At 54.1% G+C, this 21,252-nt stretch overlaps 1 protein-coding gene across 1 annotated transcript in view; it reads left to right on the top strand.

Annotated features, from left to right (window-relative positions):
- Dscaml1 (DS cell adhesion molecule like 1) overlaps positions 1–21,252 on the top strand; it is a 301,271-nt gene that overhangs the window by 211,738 nt on the left and 68,281 nt on the right. The window contains exons 2-6 of the mRNA XM_027930592.2: positions 1,342–1,488; positions 7,087–7,365; positions 10,186–10,461; positions 12,737–13,033; positions 14,984–15,256. Coding sequence (XP_027786393.2) covers positions 1,342–1,488; positions 7,087–7,365; positions 10,186–10,461; positions 12,737–13,033; positions 14,984–15,256 — 1,272 coding nt within the window. The remainder of the gene's footprint in view (positions 1–1,341; positions 1,489–7,086; positions 7,366–10,185; positions 10,462–12,736; positions 13,034–14,983; positions 15,257–21,252) is intronic.

The following is a 21,252-nucleotide window of genomic DNA, read 5'->3' as shown; positions in this document are numbered from 1 at the left end:
GTGCTAGTGAGTTCCCCAGACCCAGAGGTATTCAAACGAAGGCTGGGAAACCTTGTCAAAGATACTGTCTGCACATTAAACGTTTCAACCTCCAAATTCTACAGCTTCCACTGTCAGAAAGTGTCCTCTGGTGAGGTCCCCACCTGCACATGCTCAAAATCTTAAACTTGTGCTTGGAGGTGGGACACCACCAGATATTTCTAATAGGGTGAGACACAACCAGAGCTCTCATCATTGATTGAGGGGATGTCGCCCTGGCCCCAGGTGGAAGGAATTCCCGTGTTGACCAGTCCCTCCTGCAGGTTCAACATTATATTCTCTCCTGCTGCTTTACACCCTGAGTCCAGGGGCCCCTCCCAGTGGGAGTGGCACCTCTTCGCTTGCCTGAGGAACCCTAAGCCTTAGGGCCTAGAACAAAGAAAGCCACTCCACTCTTAGTGGAGCCTCCTGCCTGTCCTCCCACTTCCCCACCAAGTCCTGACAGTAATGGCTGCACTGGTGACGGGGAAGTATGGCAGAGAGCCTTCCCTTTCTTTGCCTTGCACAAAATGGAGGTTGGAATACTGTGTGCTGAATTATCATGGCGTATCTCCATGGCCCCACTCCTCCAAGAGCTTAGTTTCAACAATTGTTTGTGGAGTGAATAAATGACTTAAATTGAGCAAAGAGGATTTAGGCCTTAGATGTGGGTTAATGCCGAAGATGGAGTTCCAAGCCACCGTCTGCCGTGTGACCCGGGCCAGTCACTTCACCGAGAGTCTCAGTTTCCTCCTCTGGGAAATGGAGACATCTCAAACAGTAGTTAAGAGCCAGCCAAAAAACGAATGTGAAAAGGCTTTGCAAACTCTTGTAAAGAGATAGGAAAGATGGGGAGTGAAGTTCACCGAGGGAGCCCTTTCTATGTGCCAGACACCTGGTTCTTAATCTGTACCTCCACCCTGCAAAGTGTTTGCACCTCATTAGACAGACAAGGCTCAAAGAGGTTAAGTAACTTTCCCAAGGTGTCACCACTAATAAGAGGAAGAGCTGGGTCTGGACCCGGATCTCTGACTCTGAAACCCCACTTCTTTCCCTCAAACCCTGAGGCATCTGCACTTAAGGAAACAATTACTGTAATTTCTATTCATCATGTTGTTTGTGTGTGGAAAGTCCTTGTCTATTAGCAATGGCACCCCACCCCGCCCCGCCCCAGCCTTGGAGGCTGTACTGGCCTCACCCTTGGGCTTTCCTATCCCCCCCACCACCTCCCTTCCCGCCTGGGAGGAAGAAGGCCACCTGTCAGCCAGTCAGCCAGTGGCCCAGGCTAGGGAGTAACCAACTCTGTCCTGGTTGTGTCTCCAGAAAACAGATTTTTTATTACTCACCACGGCGGGCTGTACATCTCGGACGTGCAAAAAGAGGACGCCCTGTCCACCTACCGCTGCATCACCAAGCACAAGTACAGTGGGGAGACGCGGCAGAGCAACGGGGCCCGCCTCTCCGTGACAGGTAAGCCAGAGGGCGGTGGAGCAGAGCAGACCAGGAAGAAGGACACCAGCCCATCCCTGGGACCCCGCACGTCCCTACCACAGATCTGGGAGTCCCCTGTGTACTGGGGCACTCAGAGAGCGAGATTAAAGAACACTGGTGCAGAGACCATCCAGCAAGACCTGGTCCAGTTGGGGCTTGTGTACTCTGAGTGTAAGGACTAGAGGACAAATTCTCTTTAGGAGTCTGCATCAGAGGACACTTAGCTGTCCTGAAGAGCTGATATATTTCTATTTACCTAATCACAAGGATTATGAACCCACCCTCCCTTTCCTCTTTTTGCCTTCCCTGCCAGGAAGCTCATGGATAAAATCTGATACTCAAACATAGTAACTATTGGTCTAGGTTCCGGGCATTTTTGCATTTCCTCATATCTCCAAGTGTTTTTTAAGAGTCTGTTTCATCAAGGAGTGCACATGTATCTTGTTTGAGGCCACCTCCCAGCATTTGAAAGCAGGCAGAATTTAATTTATAAACAGCATATTTTTTAAAGGATCCTAAGTCTGGAGTGATTGCAGCTTCTGAGGAAGGGATGGAAGCTGATACTGAGAGAATTCCCCAGGACACCAGGACGTCTCTATTTGTTGTCTGTTAGGGACCCACGGCCCTCTGAGATGTGTATGCTGTTCTCCCTATTTTTACGGATGAGAAAACCAAATCTAAGGAAAGACAATCAACTTGCCCCAGCTATTTAACCAGGGAGAGCCACCACCAGAATTCATGTTCTGTCCAGCTGCAGGTCCCCCTCGGAAGGGGCCAGTTGGGTGCCCACCTCTAGCGTGTAGCAGAGTAAAGAAGGCATTTTGTGCCCTTCAGAGAAGGCTTTCTGGAACAGTAGTCTCCACACTTTCCTGAGAGCCAGCCACAGGCAGACGTTTTTGTCATCACTGTGCAATGCAACTTGCATTTTCTATCCTATTCTATCCTATTTTGCTTTTGCTTTTATTTTTATTTTTTTCGGTACTGGGAAATGAACCCAGGAGCGTTTAACCACTGAGCCATGTCCCCAGCCCTTTTTGTATTGTATTTAGAGACAGGGTCATGCTAAGTTGCTTAGGGGTCTCACTAAGTTGTGGAGGCTGGCTTTGAACTCATGATCCTCCTGCCTCAGCCTCCCAAGCTGTTGGAATACAGGCGTGCACCACTGTGCCCGGCCTATTTTGGTTTTCCTAAATGCCTGTTGCAACTCACTACATGGATTCCACAACCTCCCCAGTGGCTTGCAACCTATAGTTTGAAAACCCCTCTCTTGAGTAGGTGAGACTGGAGTGGCTTTTGGAAAGAGAATGAAGTAATAGTGAGCTTTTGGGGTTTAGATCCACAAGGTCATACATCCCCTCCAGGCCTCTGGAAAAGGAGCTAGACTAAGGGACCCTTCTGATTCTGTCTGCCACTGGCATTCTGCAGTTTGGTGAGATCAGCTGTGATCACAAAGGGCTCTCTGCAGGACCTCTCTCCTTTGTCATTTGGAGACAAGACTAGGAAAGCAGGAACAGGAGGGCAATTACCAGCCTTTCTGATCAACCCTGTGTCTTCAGTGCCTGGCCCTATGCCCAGCACATAGTAGGTGCCAAGGAAATATTTATGGCGTCAATCAATACCAACAGAACCCAGGCTATTGTATGGGAAGGAGACGGGGCTGTGCTACACGGCACCTTCATTACGGCTTGACTTTTGAAACCGCAGCCCAATTCCTAACTGCTTGTATCTGAGTAGTTCACCTCCAATTTATTGGAACTTGTTTGTATGGTGTTTTGAATCTCATTTGCATGCTTCTCATACAATGTGAGAGAGAATTCCCCCTCCAGCAGGCCCGCTCCATCCTCCTCCACAGTAATGGAGTCCCTTCATTCTCTAGTCGGCTGGTTGGACCTCCAGTTTTGGGGGTAATAATCAAGAGTCCCTCAAAAAATAACATTTGTTAAGCTGAAGGATGTGCCCAGCTTTCTCCTCCTCCTCATGCACCACCAGCTGTGGGGAAGTGGGGGCAGGAGGAGGGAGAGAGACCACCAGACCCCTGGAGGACTCACACATGAATCCAGATCGGAGAAGCAGAGTAGAGATAGGAAGGTGCCCTGGCAGCCCGAGGGGAGAGGATGACAGAGGACGACCGCACAACAGAAGGGAGACACACACAAAGACAAAGGAAGGTAGAGGAGACAGGAAGATGAGGAAGCTGAAGGGAAAGGACCGGAGGGGAAGGGAGGAGGGGCCCCGTGCAGTGACGTGGGGCCCTGATGTGATGTGATGTGGTGTGACAAGGCCGCCTGTCTGCAAGCTGCTTGTCTCCGCAAGAATGCAACAGATACTGGAGCAAGGCAGTGTGGCGGGGAGCCACAGGGCACTCCCACCCCTCAGATCCACTCCCCGAAGAGGAAAGGGTGGGAATGAGACTGATGGCCACTTGCTGGAGATGGTCAGGGCAGGAGCTGTCTGCACTCAGCTGTCGGTGCTCACTCCATGTATGTTGGGGGGACAGGACGCTGTTTATTGTTAAAAGGGCATTTACGAATCAGAACAAAGTTTCCTCCTCAGCCTCTCTGCTCAGTAGCCACATATGCAACCTAACATAAAATACGTAAGGTCTCAGCCTCAGCTTCCTCATCTGTAAAATGGGAGTGGTGAAATGCACTGCACTGGGAGGTGGAGAGAAGGAAACAGGGAGCCCTGCAGAATGCCTAGCATGGAGCAGACTCATAGGAAGCACTCAGGAGCTCGGGTCCTCGTGCTGGTCCTGGTGGTCCTGTGCTGTGGCCGCCCCAAAGTGATGGGGGTGGTAGGTGGGGGCTGCCATTTTTCTGTATTTCCATGTTAGAGGAGGAAGTTGTAGCAGTCTGAGCCTTTCAAAACACACCCTGATAACGGCGGTTCCATGGACCTACGCCCTTTTTAGTTTGCCACTGATTTCAGGTGCACTAACTCGCTGAGTCCCCAAGACAACCAGTGGGATGAGCATTACCATCTTAGAAGGAAATCGGGGACCAGAGAGACTGAGAGCCCAGGCTGAGCTCACACAGGACCGAGCCAGATGCAGAGGCTGGGTTCCCTGCTCCCCGGCCATGGCAGGAGGTCCCAGCCCCGCCCCACACCTGGGACTCCAGCCGCGCCCCGCCTCAGCTCACCGTGATTTCTCCGGGCAGGCCCACGTCCCGCCTGCCCTGCACCGGTGCTGCCAGCGCCCTGTCCCCCCAGGCTGTCGCCGTGCACACGCCGCAGCGTTTTACTTCTGCTTCAGAGTAATGAAAGAGGTTTCTTTCCCTCAGAATTTAATTTCACGCCTGAGCCTCGGTGATTAATTCCCTCCCCACCGCCCCTTCCTCCACCGCCCTGGCGGCCTCTCCGCTTGTAAATTCTGCCGTGTGCCACGGAATTTGTGTATTTTGCATCAATTAAGTGTCACATTGAGTAATTCTTCCCTGGCACCGGGTTTGTTTATCCCAACCATTCCCACCGGGGTGGGGGTGGGGGAGAGGCCGCAGAATCTGGCAGGGAGGGAGGGTGGGACCGAATAGTCATTGCCCTGCCACTTGGACACACGGTGCGCCATCGTTCCCTGCAAAAGCCCCTGTGCGATCTGGAGGCCCCGCCATCACCATGCAGATGAGGACACTTAGCTCTGAGATTGAAGGCTCCCGTCCAAGTTCACAAGGCGCATCAGCCACCTGGACAGAACTCACACGGGGCCCTCCTGACTCCCAGCCTGGGCTCCTGCCCACACAGGCACCCCATCTTGAGCACTGGAAGGCAGGAGAGGCTCCATTCTTCTGGAAAGCCTTTTGGCCCAGAGAGAATCCCGGCCCCACCCCTCTCCAGGGACAGGAGCTGAGGACAGAAGCCATTTCCCATTTGGGAAGGGAGACCAGGAAGGTCAGCAGTGCTCACCTTTCACTCCTAAGCAACCTTCAGAATGTGAAATTATTCCATGTTGGACCCCATGTACCAAGCAAGGGTGAGGGGAGACCTAGTTTCTGATCTTGGGTCTGCCATGATTCTGAGGCGGTTCCTCACCTCTCTGGTCTCAGCGACCTCATCTCTTTCTGCCCTCCAAGGTCCCAAGGCAGCTGTCTTATTCCTCCCATCTATAAAATTCTACACTGTGAGATTTTATCTAGAAAAATCCAATTGCTGGCCAGTTCCACTCCTGAGTGCCCCCAGTTCCCCTTCTTCCTCCCCCCAGACATTGATGGTTCAACAGCCTGGGGCCCTGCTCCTTGCAGGCACGGAGAAAGGACTGTGGGTCAACACTGCCTCGGGAGCCACAGTCTTCCTGGAAGAAGGATGTGGCCTGGGGCTGCTGTTGGAAAAGAGGCGACCACAGTGGCTGCCTCTGGGGGTAGGAGGAGCGTTGAGGCCAGGGTTGTGGAAGACTCCGGTTCACTGTCTGCTCCTCTGAAGCTTGCCATCTGCACACATTACCTATTCAAAAGAAAAAAAAATTTAACTTTTTCTTTTAAAAAGGACAGGGGCTGGGGAAGTGGGGATTGTTTGAAAATAAAATGAAAGAAAAAGCAAACTCTAGAGGAGCCCAGGGAGAGCAGCAGAGGTGGGGAGTATGCAGAAGAGGACATAGAAACTGGACCGTGCAAGAGGACCAGGAGTTGACTGTGCAGAGAACAGCTGGGCATCCAGGTGACCTGGAATGCCACCGTGGGAACCCTAGAGATAGAAGGTAAAGAAGCGTGTAGCAAGCCAGGCAGCAGACTGAGCCAGATCAGAGTAGGCCGTGGGGTTCAGGACAAGAAGCTGGGGTACGTATAGGTAAAGGGGGGCCTGAGGAGGCTCCAAAGCAGGGAGGTCACTAGAGTGAGGCTGGACTGAGAGCAGAAGGGACACCCACGTAGAAGTAACAAGGGTCACACACACTGAGTCCCATCCGCAGAGGCCTAGATCTTTTTCAGGCTCAGACCACGGGTCTCGTGGGCGCTGATTCCTCTTGGTCTGGAATTGCAACACAAAGGAGGCTTATGGGGGTGGGGGTGGGGGTGGGGGTTCTGTGGAGGGATCCACTCCTGGAATCATCTGGGCTCCAACAGAAATGCCCTGGGCATAACTAAGTCTGCCCAGAGTGAAGGTAGGAAGAAGCAGAGCAAGGGCAGGAACGCTGTCTCCCCTTTCTTGAGGGGCACCCCCCCAAGCCCAGTTGGAGACCCAGGTATAGACTAGACTTACCAAGGGCTGAAAACTGCAGACAGCCGGAGCCTCACGGCCCCAGGGCCACTGTTTCCAAGACTTTGGGTGAAAGGGCTCTCAGTCTCACGCTCCTCTTTGCATCCCGTGCTCTGCCTGCTTCTGTTCCATCTGCCTCTCTGTCATCCTAGTCCTGAACTCCACCAGATTCTCTCCTCTCCCCCACGCCTGTTCCTAAGCATGGTTCTCAGGGGCTCCGCCTGGCCAGAGCACGGGAGATACACATCCTCCCTGAAAGGCTTGTCTGGAGCCACCTGGGAACTGCTCATGGTGGGCACCGGTGGACACAGCTCCTGTCTGGATACTTCCTCCCCCAGCCCCATTGCCCCCTACCCAGGCTGGCCAAGGCTGCTGACCCTCTCTGTCTTCCAGACCCTGCCGAGTCTATCCCCACCATCCTGGATGGCTTCCACTCCCAGGAAGTGTGGGCTGGCCGCACGGTGGAGCTGCCCTGCACCGCCTCTGGCTACCCCATCCCTGCCATTCGCTGGCTCAAGGACGGCCGGCCCCTCCCCGCTGATAGCCGCTGGACCAAACGCATTACAGGGCTGACCATCAGTGACCTGCGGACCGAGGACAGCGGTACCTATATATGTGAAGTCACCAACACCTTCGGTTCAGCAGAGGCCACAGGCCTCCTCACAGTCGTTGGTAAGTCGAGGAAACCCTTTCTGCAGCCCCAGTGACCTTAAAGAGTACCACCGTGTAACGGGGAGGGCTGCCACCAGTACTGCATCTGCTCTGGCTGGCCCCAGGGGACATTCCTGGCTGGCCGGGGAGGGCAGCTGGTGTCCTGGAAAACCGAAGCCAGAAGACCTGCCTTTCGGCTCTGGCATTTTCAGATAGGGACAGGCTCTGGGCAGATTACAGAATTGTGACCATCAGCTCAGTGTCAGTCTCTGTAAAATGGGATAATGATCCCAACCATCCTCCTACCCCCAGGGGTCAAATGGAATGAAGTGACAAGCCTCCTCAAGGGCAGGGCTTCTTGGCTTGCTGGGAGGCGGCAGTGTCTGAAACTAAGGGAAGCAATGCTGATGTTAATCCATTAGACAGGACATATGTCCCCATCCTAGGGTGACATTTAACAATAATTGATAGAGGCACTGATCCATCAGACAAGACACTGGGTATAAGCACCCAAGTCAGCCGCACCAGGAGCTGCCAGCTGGATATCAGTTCTAGTCCTTTCCTGTCCCCCCAGCACAGAGCCCCAGGGCTCCAGGACACCCTGTGGAGAGCAGGAGCCCCTCCTGCAAGGAGCCCCCAAGCAGGCAGAGAAGGAGGCAGAGGGGCTAATCCCAGGGAAAGAAACCTGATGACAAGTCGTGAGACCTGGGCTCATCCCTGGGCTCTGCCCCTTCCTGGTGTGACCTGGTCTCAGGTTCCCACCTATCAGATGAGGAAGCTCCCTCCAGCTCTGGCATCCAGAGTTCCCTCCCCTCCAGGCTGCCCTGAGGACTCTCAGGGAATCCCACTTTTCAAGGGGCAGCAATAACTAGCCTGAGTCCCTGAATGTTGTATCCAAGGACATCATGAAGGTCGTTCAACCTGAATAGAAGGAGCAGGCCGTCCAGAGATGGCCCCATCCCCATCCTGTGGGAGGTGCATTCTGCCATGAAGGTTGGCTGAGAACACTCTCCCCACCCCGTCGCCCATCTCATCAGCACGGACTGCAGGGCTTCAGACCCTCCAGTGGGCCAGAGGACCACAGCAAACCTTTCCTGGCTTCCTAGCCTGGTGTCTAACTCTCCCAGCCCAGGCTCCTGTCTCATGGACCAGGGTCTTGAGGGTTGACCTGTGTGTATCTGCAGTGCTGGGAAGAGGCCCTGCCCCCACACATCACAGTGAAGCTGGAAGCACAGAAAGAGCCCCCCAAAAAATGCTCTAGGAGAAGAACACATTATAAAATGTTGTAAGCCCTGCTTTGGGGGCTGGGGAGTCATCTCATATAAGCCAGCCCTGGACAGCTAAGTGGGTAGATAGAAGGATCAGCATTGGTAACCCCCTTCTGGCCCTAATCAGTGTCTAAATAAGTTTAATTAAACATTATCTTCAGTTCCTTCCCCATCCTCCTATTACACACACACCACACACACACACACACACACACACACACAGAGTCTCAGGAATAAGATCAGGAGGTCATTTCCCCCAAATCCTTGGAAAACCAGCAAACCTGACTGTAAGGAAGAGTGATATTCACAGCTCCTGCCCCAATACCTGCAGGCAAGCAGATACTCACCCAGACACAGGCATGAGTATCCAAAATTCACATGCCTGCTCCCCCATACATATTCATACATGTCTGTGGTACCCATCACTGCAACGTGCTCATATCCAGTACGTTCATACTGATGTGCAGCAAAGAACCACCTTCAGATGTGTGCACAGCCACCCTGCCATACGCATAGTATTTGATCATCTTCCTCAGCTCTCTGCCCTGCCTCCCAGTGGGTTTGCTGGACAACCAGGTTCCAGGGGAAGTAACATGTCTTTTCTCCATTCTCCAGTCTCTCTATAGCCCCTCTATGCCAGTTTCATGGAGAGAAAAGCAATGCTTCCCATACCCCACTATTCTGCCACCAAACCTGTGCAGGGACAGCTCCAAGAGAATTGGCTAGCAGAGAGCGCCCTGAGAGCTCTAATTGATGGCTGGGACAGGAAGAGGCACCTGCCTCACTGTGCACTGACATGTCCTGGCAGTGGCCGAGGCTCTGGGTAATGATAAGAGAGCCACGTGTGCAGTCAGGTCTGCTTTGGCCACACCTGACCCTCATGGCCTGCCATCTCTTCTCATCAGCAGGCTATCTCGCAGGGACCCCATGCTCCTGCAGCCTGAGCCCCTTAAAGAACCCCAAGCCCATGGAGGTCAGACAGAGAGGTCTTCTTGCAACTGGAAACCAATCATCTGGTCAGACAATAAACATGGCTCTGATCTTGGTAGGGACAAAACTGAGAGGGATCACTCTGCTCCTAAGCAGCTCACGATTCAAAGGACAAGAAACAAGGTGATGGAAAGACCTGGGAGGGTTGTCCAGGAGGGATTCCTGGAGGAGGGATTCCTGGAGGAGGGGAACCAGGAGCTCAGTGTGAAGAATGAGCAGGAATTAGGCAGAGCACCCTAGGTGGAAGGCCCTGGGGACAGAAGCAGTGCAGGAGAGGCAGGAACCACAGGCAGTTGTTGAGGCTGTAGAGAGTATCTGGCCTTGGTGGCAACAAGAGAGGGCAGGGAAGGTGACAGTTTCCCCAGGTCCCTAAGGGACTGGAATGCTATGCTGAGTTTTGGGGCCTGATGCCCCCCATTTAGCAGATGAATCAGCCAAGACCTGGTGGAGCGAACTCCCGGCCCTGTCCACACCAGGCCTTGCCACAGCCGGGGCCCCTGACCTCCACCCACTGTAAGCCCCCTTTCTTTTCTTTCTCTCCCGCCCCCTTTCCCCTCATGTCTCCCCACCTGGCCTGGCCCAGAACCCCTTCATGTGACCCTGACACCAAAGAAGCTGAAGACCGGCATCGGCAGCACGGTCATCCTCTCCTGTGCCCTGACGGGGTCCCCGGAGTTCACCATCCGCTGGTACCGCAACACCGAGCTGGTGCTGCCCGACGAGGCCATCTCCATCCGCGGGCTCAATAACGAGACTCTGCTCATCACCTCGGCCCAGAAGAGCCATTCTGGGGCCTACCAGTGCTTCGCCACGCGCAAGGCCCAGACCGCACAGGACTTCGCCATCATCGTGCTGGAGGGTGAGCTGGGTGCCAGGCAGAGGGAAGGGCAGGGCAGGCAGGGCGAGGCGGGGCTGCCAGGTCCCCCTCCCTCTCCCAAGGTGGTTGTGTTGCTAGGAGGTGTTGGTCCAGTGCCCACTACACTCCAGGCAGGTCCCCTGTCTTCTTCAGCCTCCCATGGGCCTATTTTGCAGTTGAGGAAACTGAGGCTTCCTTCACCTGCCCACGCTCTGGGTCAGAGCTGGAATTTAAACCCAAAGCTCTTCACCACCCTACTAGATAGCCTTTGCCCTCCAAAATTGCTAGAAATGTACTACCTGAGGGGTCTTCTTTAGCATATTGAAGGTTTTCAATCTTGCAGAGGCCAGGAGAGTGCCAGGAACCTCTGGACTTCTGAATCTTCTCCCAACCTGAAATCTCTTCACATGGGTCTCTGTTTCCACCTCTCTCTCTCTCTTTAAAGCTGCCACCCAGGGGGTCCTCACCCAGCACCTCAGTGTATGATTTTTTAGGTTTTTTACTGCTCAAGTTGCCTGGCCAAGAAAGTGGGTGAAAACTAAAATCCAGCTTGCACTCCATTTGCCAAGTCACACGCCCTGGCGGTGGGCTGTGACCACACAGAGGAGGCGCCTTTTGATGATCTGACAAAGGTGCAATGTGGGCTGGCAGAAGCTCTGTCTTACCAACAAGTTGAATGGCTCCCCAGATTCTTCTTCATGATAACCCAAAACAAAAAATAAACCAAAACACCCAGAAGTTCTGTTCCTTTCAAGGATTTTTCAGTGCTCTGACAGAGATACCAAACTCCAGCAAGTCCAGAGGAACGGGCTCCTGCACAGGTCTCACTGCCGTGGCTTACGGGTCCTCACTCCTCAGAACACAGGAGCTGAGCACCCACTGTGTTTAAGCCCTGGCCTCTCGCCCTCCCTTGGCCCTTGCTCTTCTTGTCTGCCCATTCCCTGGTCTCTCTCCCCAACAAGCCCAGTGCAGGTTAGTTGGAAATGGGGACCTTTCATCTCAGGAGACCTCCTGTCCGAATAATCCCCCATCAGGGAGCAGACCACCCTATCCAGCTCATTTTCCCTTGGAGGGGGCCACCTGTTTGCCTTGGGTGGAGGGACAGAGATCCTAGCAGACAGCCACTGGTGGCCAGTTGAGAGGAGGCAAATGGGAAAAAGAGGCTGTCAGAAGGGCTGAGTGGAGAAGGTGAGGAACGGGCAGGAGGGGTGGGGTGGGGAGGCAGAAGAAGAAGGGCCAATAGCCAGGTGCTTCCCTGGGCACTCCCAGGCTCTGCCAGGCACCAGACTATCCCCAGGTTTTAGGTAAGGGTCTCCCCCAGAAAAAGGGATGGGGGCTGGCAGACTGGCTGAGTCTTGATCAACATCAGCATTTTGTTTAAACGGGATGTAAAGAATGCTGTGTTACATTCGCCTTACTTTTTTTCTTTTTTCACTTTTTAAAGTACTTGACGCCTATTTTTATTACATTTTTTTATTTTTAGTTGACACATAATAACTGTACATATTGATGGGGCACGGTATACTTTAACCCCTTTTAATCCTTTACGACAACCTTGTATGGAAAGATGGCCGTGGTTAGTAATGACATCTCCCGAGTTCTGCAGGAGGAAGTTGGGGCCGTGGAAGTTAATTGTCTCATCTAAGCTTACTTGGTTAGCCACAGACTCCCCACTTCCACCGCCTCTGGGAAACTTGCATTCTAAGCCTCCAACTTAAGGCACTTTGCTAAAGGGGCTACCGCAGCCCCACCCCCTCCACTGGCACAGTCAAGTGCAAAGAGCCCTGGATCAGACTCCACGGGACTGGCCTGCTCCACACATAGCTCTACATGAGGTTGCCTCCAAGCCTCAGCATCTTTATTAATAAAGGAATGAGAAAGAGGCAGACGAGGAAAAGTTGAGAGGCATTAATAGTTAAGCACCTTCAATGCATTAATTCGTTTACTCCTCCCGGTGTCAAATGAGATGCGGATAATCATTGTCACTGTTACCCCCATCTCACACCAGTAAAAAATGGAAAGACTCAAAGAGGTTAAGTACTATGCCCAAAGATTCAGCACCAGCAAGTGGTGGAGAGCAAACCCAGGAGTCTTAACCCACGAACAAGTAGTAATGGCACCTCCCAGGGCTGTGCGTAGCAAGTGAATTGATGCACAGGACAGTCCTTTATTGTCATTATGGCTACTGCTTTGCCTCCTCCCCTGCCAGGGTGGGGTAGCCTGGGGGAAGTCTCTCTGTGACTAAGTGACCCTGAAGGGGGCTCCTCGCTCCCTGCAGACGGCACACCCCGCATCGCCTCGTCCTTCAGCGAGAAGGTGGTCAACCCCGGGGAGCGGTTCTCGCTGATGTGTGCTGCTAAGGGCGCCCCGCCCCCCACGGTCACCTGGGCCCTGGACGACGAGCCCATCGTGCGGGATGGAAGCCACCGCACCAACCAGTACACCATGTCCGATGGCACCACCATCAGCCACATGAACGTCACAGGCCCCCAGATCCGCGACGGGGGCGTGTACCGGTGCACGGCTCGGAACTCGGTGGGCAGTGCTGAATATCAGGCGCGAATAAACGTAAGAGGTGCCTGTCTACATTTAAATATCAGAATAGGCTTTTGAGTTCCTTTGCCATCTCTGTGGTTACCATTATTCTTGTGATTAGTACTTATTATTAATCGTCATTTTGATTTTAGTAGAGGTTTCTCTCCTCTCTCCTGTCGCCATCGCCCTGCCCTCACAAGCCCACCATCCATTCTTGTGTGTGAGTGTGTGTCTGGTATAGTTCACCCATTCTCATTCCCTCCTCCCTCCTCCTCCTCCTCCTCCTCCTCCTCCTCCCCTTCCTCCTCCTTCTCCTCCTCTTCCTCCTCTTCCTCCTCCTCCTCTTCCTCCTTCTGCTCAGCCTGCCCACCCTCCCCACCCTGATCCCCCCATCAAATCACTCTGGGCCCCAGTAAGCTATGCACCAGCTACCATCTGCCAGCCCCACCAGGGCCTTGTAAGGATAGAGACAGAGCAGGGGCAGGGGGGCCAGGCCTGACCTAAATATGCTTCAGCTGTGCTCCCAACTGCCCCCACTAAGCCAGTCCCTGAGAGCTCCAGGAGGGGCAAGCAGCCAGGAGCCAGGTGTCGGCTTCTCCTGCAAAGTCCAAGTCATCAAGAGAAGGAGGCAAACTGGGCATGTTGTCACACATCCATAATCCCAGCTACTTGAGAGGCAGGGATTACAGGAGGATAGCAAATACAAGGTCAACCTGGACAATTGAGCAAAACCCCATCTCAAAATAAAATAAAATGTGCTGGGGGTGTAGCTCAGTGGAAGAGTGCTGGGAGGCCCTGGGTTCAGTCCCCAGTATCACACATGTTTATACACACACATATACAAAGTAGAGGGCTGAGGCTAGTTGGGTGTGTCCAGAGGCTGGAGGCCTCCCCACAAGTGCTGGTAGGGGTCTTCAAGGTGATCATCCCCTATCTCAGTTCTCCAAGTCACCATGGTGAGAACAGTCTCTGATGCTCTTTGCAGCCCTTTGGGTCTAACTGGTCCTTATCTGACCCTATCAGTGACCCCCAACACAAGTACCGAGGAGGACGGGGGAGGAAAAAGGAAAAGGCCCTGATCCAGGGGTGCTAGTGGTTACCCTGGGAGCAGGGAAGGGTCACAGAAATACAGGCTCATGCCAAACTTTCCAGGGCCAACTTCCTCCTGAGAAATGTAGGCCTCCCCTTTGGTCACTCTGTTGCCCTCCTCTCTGAATTGGAAAGGGGACAGAGCTGCAGGGCCCTGGGAGATTCCCCAGTCCTGCTGCTCATTTTCTGGATGGGGACTTGAAGCCCAGAGAGTTCCTTGGCTCTCTCTAGCACTGCCCCTGCATGAGGGCCTTTGAGCCCTGCTTCCATGGCCATATTGCCACCTGCCCAGCTGTCCCAACTAAAGACACTCTCTCCCCCAGCCAGTGTGACAGAGCCCCCGTTTATCACCCCTCCTCAGGGACCCATAATACACATTTACCTGATAAAAGAAAATCACCAGTTCATCCAGTGGAGACCGTCCTATTACCTACAGATAGTTGGCATGAGAGAGTTCCTTTTGGGTACGACGAGACCAGTGTGAAGAAGTGGAGTGGAAATAACACGAGGCCCCACGTCCACTCTAACCCCCAATCCTGACTTCTCATGACTAAAGACTTGCCCTCCCAAATCCCAGCTGCTTCCTGGTGAGGCCGTGGTCTCGGCCACACACCCTGTCCTGTTTGGGTAACGGACTTTTCTTGCAGCCATGTATGGCACACGTTTGTTCGCAGCTATTTGACACTAGTAACAGTGCGTCCTGGAGAGATAATGGGTGACCCCAATCCAAGCCTTTGCCTTTAGTCTTGAAAAAGGGTTCCCTCTACTCCCACCAAATTTCCACCCCCAGAAGTCTCAGGAGCCAAGCAACTGAGAAGAGTACCACAGGGTGGTGCCTGGCTGTCCCTGGCTGACGGCACCGCTCGCCCCTCCTCTCCGCCTCCTCCCTCCCACGCCTCAGGACCCCCCAGCATCCGGGCAATGAGGAACATCACAGCAGTCGCCGGGCGGGACACCCTCATCAACTGCAGGGTCATCGGTTACCCCTACTACTCCATCAAGTGGTACAAGGATGCCCTGCTGCTGCCGGACAACCACCGCCAGGTGGTATTTGAGAACGGGACCCTCAAGCTGACTGACGTGCAGAAGGGCATGGACGAAGGGGAGTACCTGTGCAGCGTCCTCATCCAGCCCCAGCTGTCCATCAGCCAGAGTGTCCACGTGGCTGTCAAAGGTAGGCCTTCCTTCCAGCCAGAGCCCCTGCCCACCCTCACCCCAAGCCTCCCAGGATGCCCCAGCCATTTCCAAGCCATAGCTCAGGTGGCCGCAGACAATCGTGAGTGAGTAGAAGGACAAGGGAGAGGGACCAGCCTGGCGTGTAGAAGAAAGGAAGGAGGTGGAAGATCCGGGTGGACACAAGAAGGATGTGGGGAACTCTACCTCCAGGTTCCTCTTTTGGCCACACTGATCCCAGGGGCACAGGGGCTGTTACAAAGAGGAGGCAGGTCACCACAGACAGAAGGCTCAGGTCACAGATGGCAGGCTATATCAGGCCCCTGATGTCAGGATGGGGCCACCAGGAACTCAGGAGAGATACACCAGTGGTCAGCAACAGGAGACCAGGTGGAAGGAGCACTGGCTGCCCAGCTTCCTTCCAGGGCACAGAGTGGTTGTCCCAGGTTGCCACTACGGGAATGGGGAAGGACCTGCTATCTGCTAGTGCCACCTGATGCCTGGAAGGGAGTAGCCCCCCCACCCCAGGCCTCTGTGCTCACCTGGGTGAGGCCTATGTTTCTGGTACATGGTGGCCACTCCGTAAGTCTATATAGATCAGTGAATGAATGAATTAATGACTATAAATGAGCAAGTAAGTGAATATATGAACCAATGCCTGTGTCCCCGTGGCTCTGGGGCCATGCAGCTGTGTGAAGCCCCTTCTTTGGGACTGACGGGCCTGGAGTTTTTCTGGACAGTGTGTGAAAGGAGCCTTCATTGTTTCTCTGGGGACAGGATGGGAAAGTGGATCCTGCTGGGCTTGACTAAGGAGAGGTCAGGGAGTGACCCAGGGTTGATGGGAGGTCAGGCCCAGAGGAACTTTGTCCCCTTCTCCACCTCAGTAATGAAGAAATAGATTCCAGAACCACCGAGGAGGGAGAAGGAAGAGAGAAGAGTCCCCGAGACCTTTGAGAGCCCTGGTCACCTGGGGACTTCCCTCCTCTGGCATTTCTGCCACCCCAGGGAAGCAGGGGGTAGAAGCTGGAAAGACCCTAAGACCTGCAGGGGCCAACACAGGGAAGGTCAGAGCTGGGGTCTTGTTTGCTCCAAGGGAAGCAAGATTGCACAGAGGCCTTGTGGACAGGAAGAAGGAAGTCTGGGGGCAGGGGTCTGGGGACAGATGCTGCACTTGGTTTGATCCTTCAAGCATGTGATGACCAGGGGCCATCAGGTGGAGGGCCTGCAGGACAGCTGGGGAAACTGAGCAGGAGCAGAAAAAAGGCTGGGTCAGCTTCTCCCTGTGCTCCTTGTCATCGGGCTCATCCTGATCAGTGCTCAGGGGCCGTCACAAGCATCCTCATGTACCCACCACCTGTCACAGTGCCAGACGGTGTGTGTTTGTTGAACTGTAACTGAGACATTCGTCTGGGTTGGAGTGAATTATGGGAAGCCGTGCTTTAAGCCCCCAGAGCTGGGGTTGGTCTGTGGCCATCTCAGGCCTGGGGAGGGGAGAGGACACCCTGACAACTCCACCTCCCCACCCCACCATGGCACCGCAGGCAGGTTGAGGCACGCGGGGGACCCCTTCTCTGCCTGACACTTCGGCCCAGCCCAGGGTCCTTGCATGCCAGTGAGAACCTCACCACCCCCCAGGCCGCATCCTTCCCCTGGCATCCTGGGAAACTCAGCCTGGTAGTGGTGGGGCCCAGCGCAGCGGCCCCCACCCGGCACCCTGCTGCCCGTATCCATTTCTGTTACAGGCAGTGGAGCGCGAGCGGACAGTGTAAACAGCACATATTAAAACATCTAACCTTTGCTGCACTCCTGCACCCAACCGCACCAGCAAGCATTTGGCCGGGTTTGTTGGCATAAAAAAAAAATAATAATAACAGGGCCCCAGCGAGCCTCTGAGTACTCGGAACATCCTGAAAGCTGCTTCTGCTCATCAATTATTCAAGCCCATTCAGGGAACGATCAGTCCTAATGAATTGAATCTGATGCATTCCGTCTCAGTGACTCGCTGGGCCTGTTGTGATAGTGCAGAGTGACAGCGTCTCCCCAGCCCAGGGAGGAGGCATGTGTGTGTGTGTGTGTGTGTGTGTGTGTGTGTACAATGTACAGGCTTATGCACACGCCCTCCCCCTTCCCCACCATCAGGGTCTGAAATGCAGCCTTAGAGGGGGTGGGGTCACCTGTTCTCTCTCTAGACCAAGAAGCCTCATTCATATGAGGGGCTCTGGGACCCCTTGCCCCCACCCCTCCAAAAGCTCAGGGCCCCCATCCCCACCCTCTTGCTGACTCCCTCTCCCCACCTCATTAGAATGCACTTTTGCAGAAGAACCCATCAAAGCTGATTATGATCACGATGCTTGATTAGCGGCTGTGCTCTTCCAAGAGCTACCAAAGGTGGGGGGTGGAGAAGGCGCCCCTGGGCATGGCAAGGGGTCCTGACTATAGGGAGGAAGGGATGGGCCCATGGGTAACACACCAAACCCTACTGTTACTGCTGGCTGGAAAGCGTACAGCGCTCCGGGATCAGCGCAGGGAGCCAGAGGAGGGCAAAACAGGGCGGGACAGGGCACTAAAAGCTTGAGATAAAATTGAAGTCCCCTCCACTTCAGCTCCCCTTCTCTGTGGGGCCAAAGGCTGGAGGGCAGGGTGGACAAAAACCCAGGCTACCCGATGAGCTGAGAAAACAACTGCTGTCTCCGTCCCCCGGGACTGCTCATCTTCTAATGAATTTTTCAAACAATGAGCTGAGAAGAGCCAAACACACTGGCACACAGGCACATGCATGTGCAGAGACCCGTGTGTGAGTGCACAGGCATGTACACATGGGAACACATTATGTGCACTTTCATGCTTCTGAGTGACACGCGAGCCTGTCCGCATTTGAACGTACAATACATGCGTGCTAGCAGTTACATAAATGTTACTCTGTTGATGCCCTCCTGTCCCCAGCCACTTCCTATGCCAAAAAAGGTGCCTTCAGGTGGGTCCATTTGAAATATTGCCCAAGTGAGCCTGCTGGGGCCCAGTAAGGTGGAGGAGCAGGGGAGAGGGTAGGGGCTGCTTCAAGGACTGCCTGGGCTTGGCACCCGCCACACTGAGCCACAGGGGAAGCACCTCATCTCTGGGTTTCAGGAGAGCTCCTTAGCAGGATGCTAACAAGAGGACACACAGATCCAACCTAGACTTGGTGACTTCAGGGCCCCCTGTAGCTGAAAAATAATGTGGCATAAAAGCATCCCTGGACACTGGCTGAATGTTTAATTAACCAGGAAGGTGGGGCTGCATCTGGGGCCCCTTGGCATTGGCTCAGGGAGGAAATATCTCCATCCCTACATCTGAGCCTTCCAGGGCTTTGGGAGCCAAAAGGGGGGCATGAGGCGCTTTCTGCTCATGCTCAGCAGAACCAGGTCTGGGAGGTAGTGCCAGGCCCCCATGGAGAGCAAGCAAAAGAAGGCACACACACCACAGACTCCCTCAGCCCACATACCCACACCCCTATCCACAGCCATTCTTCCCCTACCTAGGCAATGAAGAGCTTCTGCTAAGGCTTCATCCGGTCCCTTCCACATGCCTGGGAGCCTTTGGTAGGGACCCTCCTCCACCCTAATGAATGAGGTGGGGATTCTGTGATCACAGGGCATTAAGGACCAGCCACCTGGCTGAATGCCGGCCTGCTGTTGGTGGAGGTGGAGGCTTGGAAGGAATCCTACTAGAAAACACGGGCAAGGCGGGTGAGACAGGCTCCACAGGAGGAGATTGCATACTTGCACCTGGGGGCAAAGGGGAGTCAAGGAAGCTGCTGCCAGCAACCCTGTTTCCCCAGCCAAGGGAGCCAGGAACATAGGAGCAAGCAACCTCCTCACAGAGCAGACGGGGCTAGCAAAGATGGTGGTGGTGATGATGACCACTCCCATTCAGTATATTCCAGGCACTATTTTAGGTTCTACTGATACAGTTATTCTGAAGATAGATGAAGCTCCCTGCCCTCAGGGAGCTTGCAGTTTAGTGGAGAAAGGGATAGCAAATCAAATACATACAAGATATGGGGTGTCAACCAGGGATCAGGGATGAGAGTGCCCAGGGAAGGCAGAGGGACTTACGATGTTAAAGAGGGTAGTCAGGGAAGGTCTTCCTGAGAGGAGGGGGTTGTGGTAAAAAATGAAGTAAGTTATGATTATTCCTAAAATATAAGATTTGTCAGAACTGGAAGGTCAGTGTCAGACTTCAGAGATTGTATGGTCCATTTTGCAGATGAGTAAGCTGAGACTCAGAGGCAGAGGCAGGGTAGTGGTGAGAAGGTCACTCATGCATGGTAACTTGAATGGGTAGATGAGTCTGGAACCCAGGCGCCCTGGGCCCAGAAGTGGCTCTTTCTCATTTCCGTGCTGCCTGGAGAGAGAGGCCCTGACTTCCTGCCGTGCACACTCTGCTAGCAGGTGCAGTAAATAAAAGGCTCAGCCTCGAAGACAGATGATGAGAGACCCCATAAAGTATTTATGGGCTGGGCTGGTGGTCACCACTGTGTGACACTCACAAACAAGTGGCTATAAAGTCTTTATGGTGGCCAGACACCACATGGACTGCCACCGCCACTGTATCTTCTCGCTCACTGTGCCCACTGATCTCTGTCATTGCAGCATTTTCCTACAGGTGACTGGCCAAAGCAGGCCTCCCTGGGAGAAATCCTGGGTTGTGTGGCAAACCTGCATCCCGGCCAGGTGCTGGCGAAACACTGTGACTCAGGCAGGAGGACTGGGGGCTGCACTCAGTGTCACAGAGGCCCCTAGTCATGCCCAGGGGGAGGTGGTCAGAGACCTCACCCCCTGAAGGACTGAGTTCCCAGAGGTGGAAATGGACAAACCCATTCAATGAGCTCTTGTCTGTCCCCTGAGCACTAGGGAAGGCACAGCTGAGACACAGGTCAGAAAGCAGCCCTGCATCTGGGCAGGGCGCCATGTGCACACAGTGAAGAGCCTCCACACCCTGCCCACCGCACTCCTGCTCAGTTCAGCCAGCTGTGCAGAAGCAGCCAGGAACGCCAGGCTTTCTTGTCCCTCCAGGCCATGGCATGTTCCTGGACTTAAGGGGGGTCAGAATGCTATTCTGGAGCCTTGGTGGGATATGTCAGCCACAGTGTCACAGACACCCATGCCTGCATGGGCAGGCTCTCACATAACAGTGAGTGAGGGGCCTGCCCTGGACCTCTGGTCATCTGCCTCCTATAGGACAATGGTGCTCTAGGAGCCCTGGGCCAGCTGGCTGCGTGTCTCAGTCCCCAGCATGGGTGCTGGCTACTGTTCCTCTGTAGCCTCGCCAGTGGCCACCCACATCATTCCTGCAACTGTACCTCCGTTGGCCCAGCTGGCCTCTGCCCCTTGGCTCAGCCTCCTCCCTCTCCCTCACCCCTCGTATTTTTTACAAGCATGTATGTCCCCTACTCTCAGTTCAAATGCCACATGCTCCAGGAGGCTTTAGTCTGCCCCTGGACATCTCCCTCTGCTCTGACTGGCCATCTGTGTATCTTGAGGGTGCGCGCCCTGAGATCACAGCATGTCTGGGGGTGGGGGAGTGCCCTCCTTTCTCCAGTCACTGAGCAGCTCCTGAGGCTTTTTCTGTAGTTTGAGGGTGTTTCTGCTTCCTCAGCCCACACGGAGCACGATGCCTTCACAGAGCAGGCATTTCATAAATATTAGATGAATTAGTTAATTAATGAATTAACCTGCCTTAGTAACTTGTTCCATTATCTACTGAGAGAGAGAGAGAGTCTTCCCCTTGCCTGAACCAAATCTCCCTGCCTGATTTCACTCTGTTGTTATCCTGTCCTTGATAAAAATGTCGGGCCCTGGTCATCGGGCCCAGGGGCATGGCCCTCCCAACTTGAGAGCTCTTGGGCCTCCTCCCCAGCCACCTTGCCATGCCCGCATGTCCTACTCCCCGCCCCTGCCACTGCTGACAAGGGTCCATGGGCTTTTCAACCTCAGGAGCTGGTTTGTCACTGTGATA

This window comes from Marmota flaviventris, chromosome 9 (assembly GCF_047511675.1).
Source record: "Marmota flaviventris isolate mMarFla1 chromosome 9, mMarFla1.hap1, whole genome shotgun sequence".
Taxonomy (NCBI): Eukaryota; Metazoa; Chordata; class Mammalia; order Rodentia; family Sciuridae; genus Marmota; species Marmota flaviventris.
The sequence above is the reverse complement of the archived record's forward strand: the minus strand, read 5'-3'. Positions and strand labels throughout refer to the sequence as shown.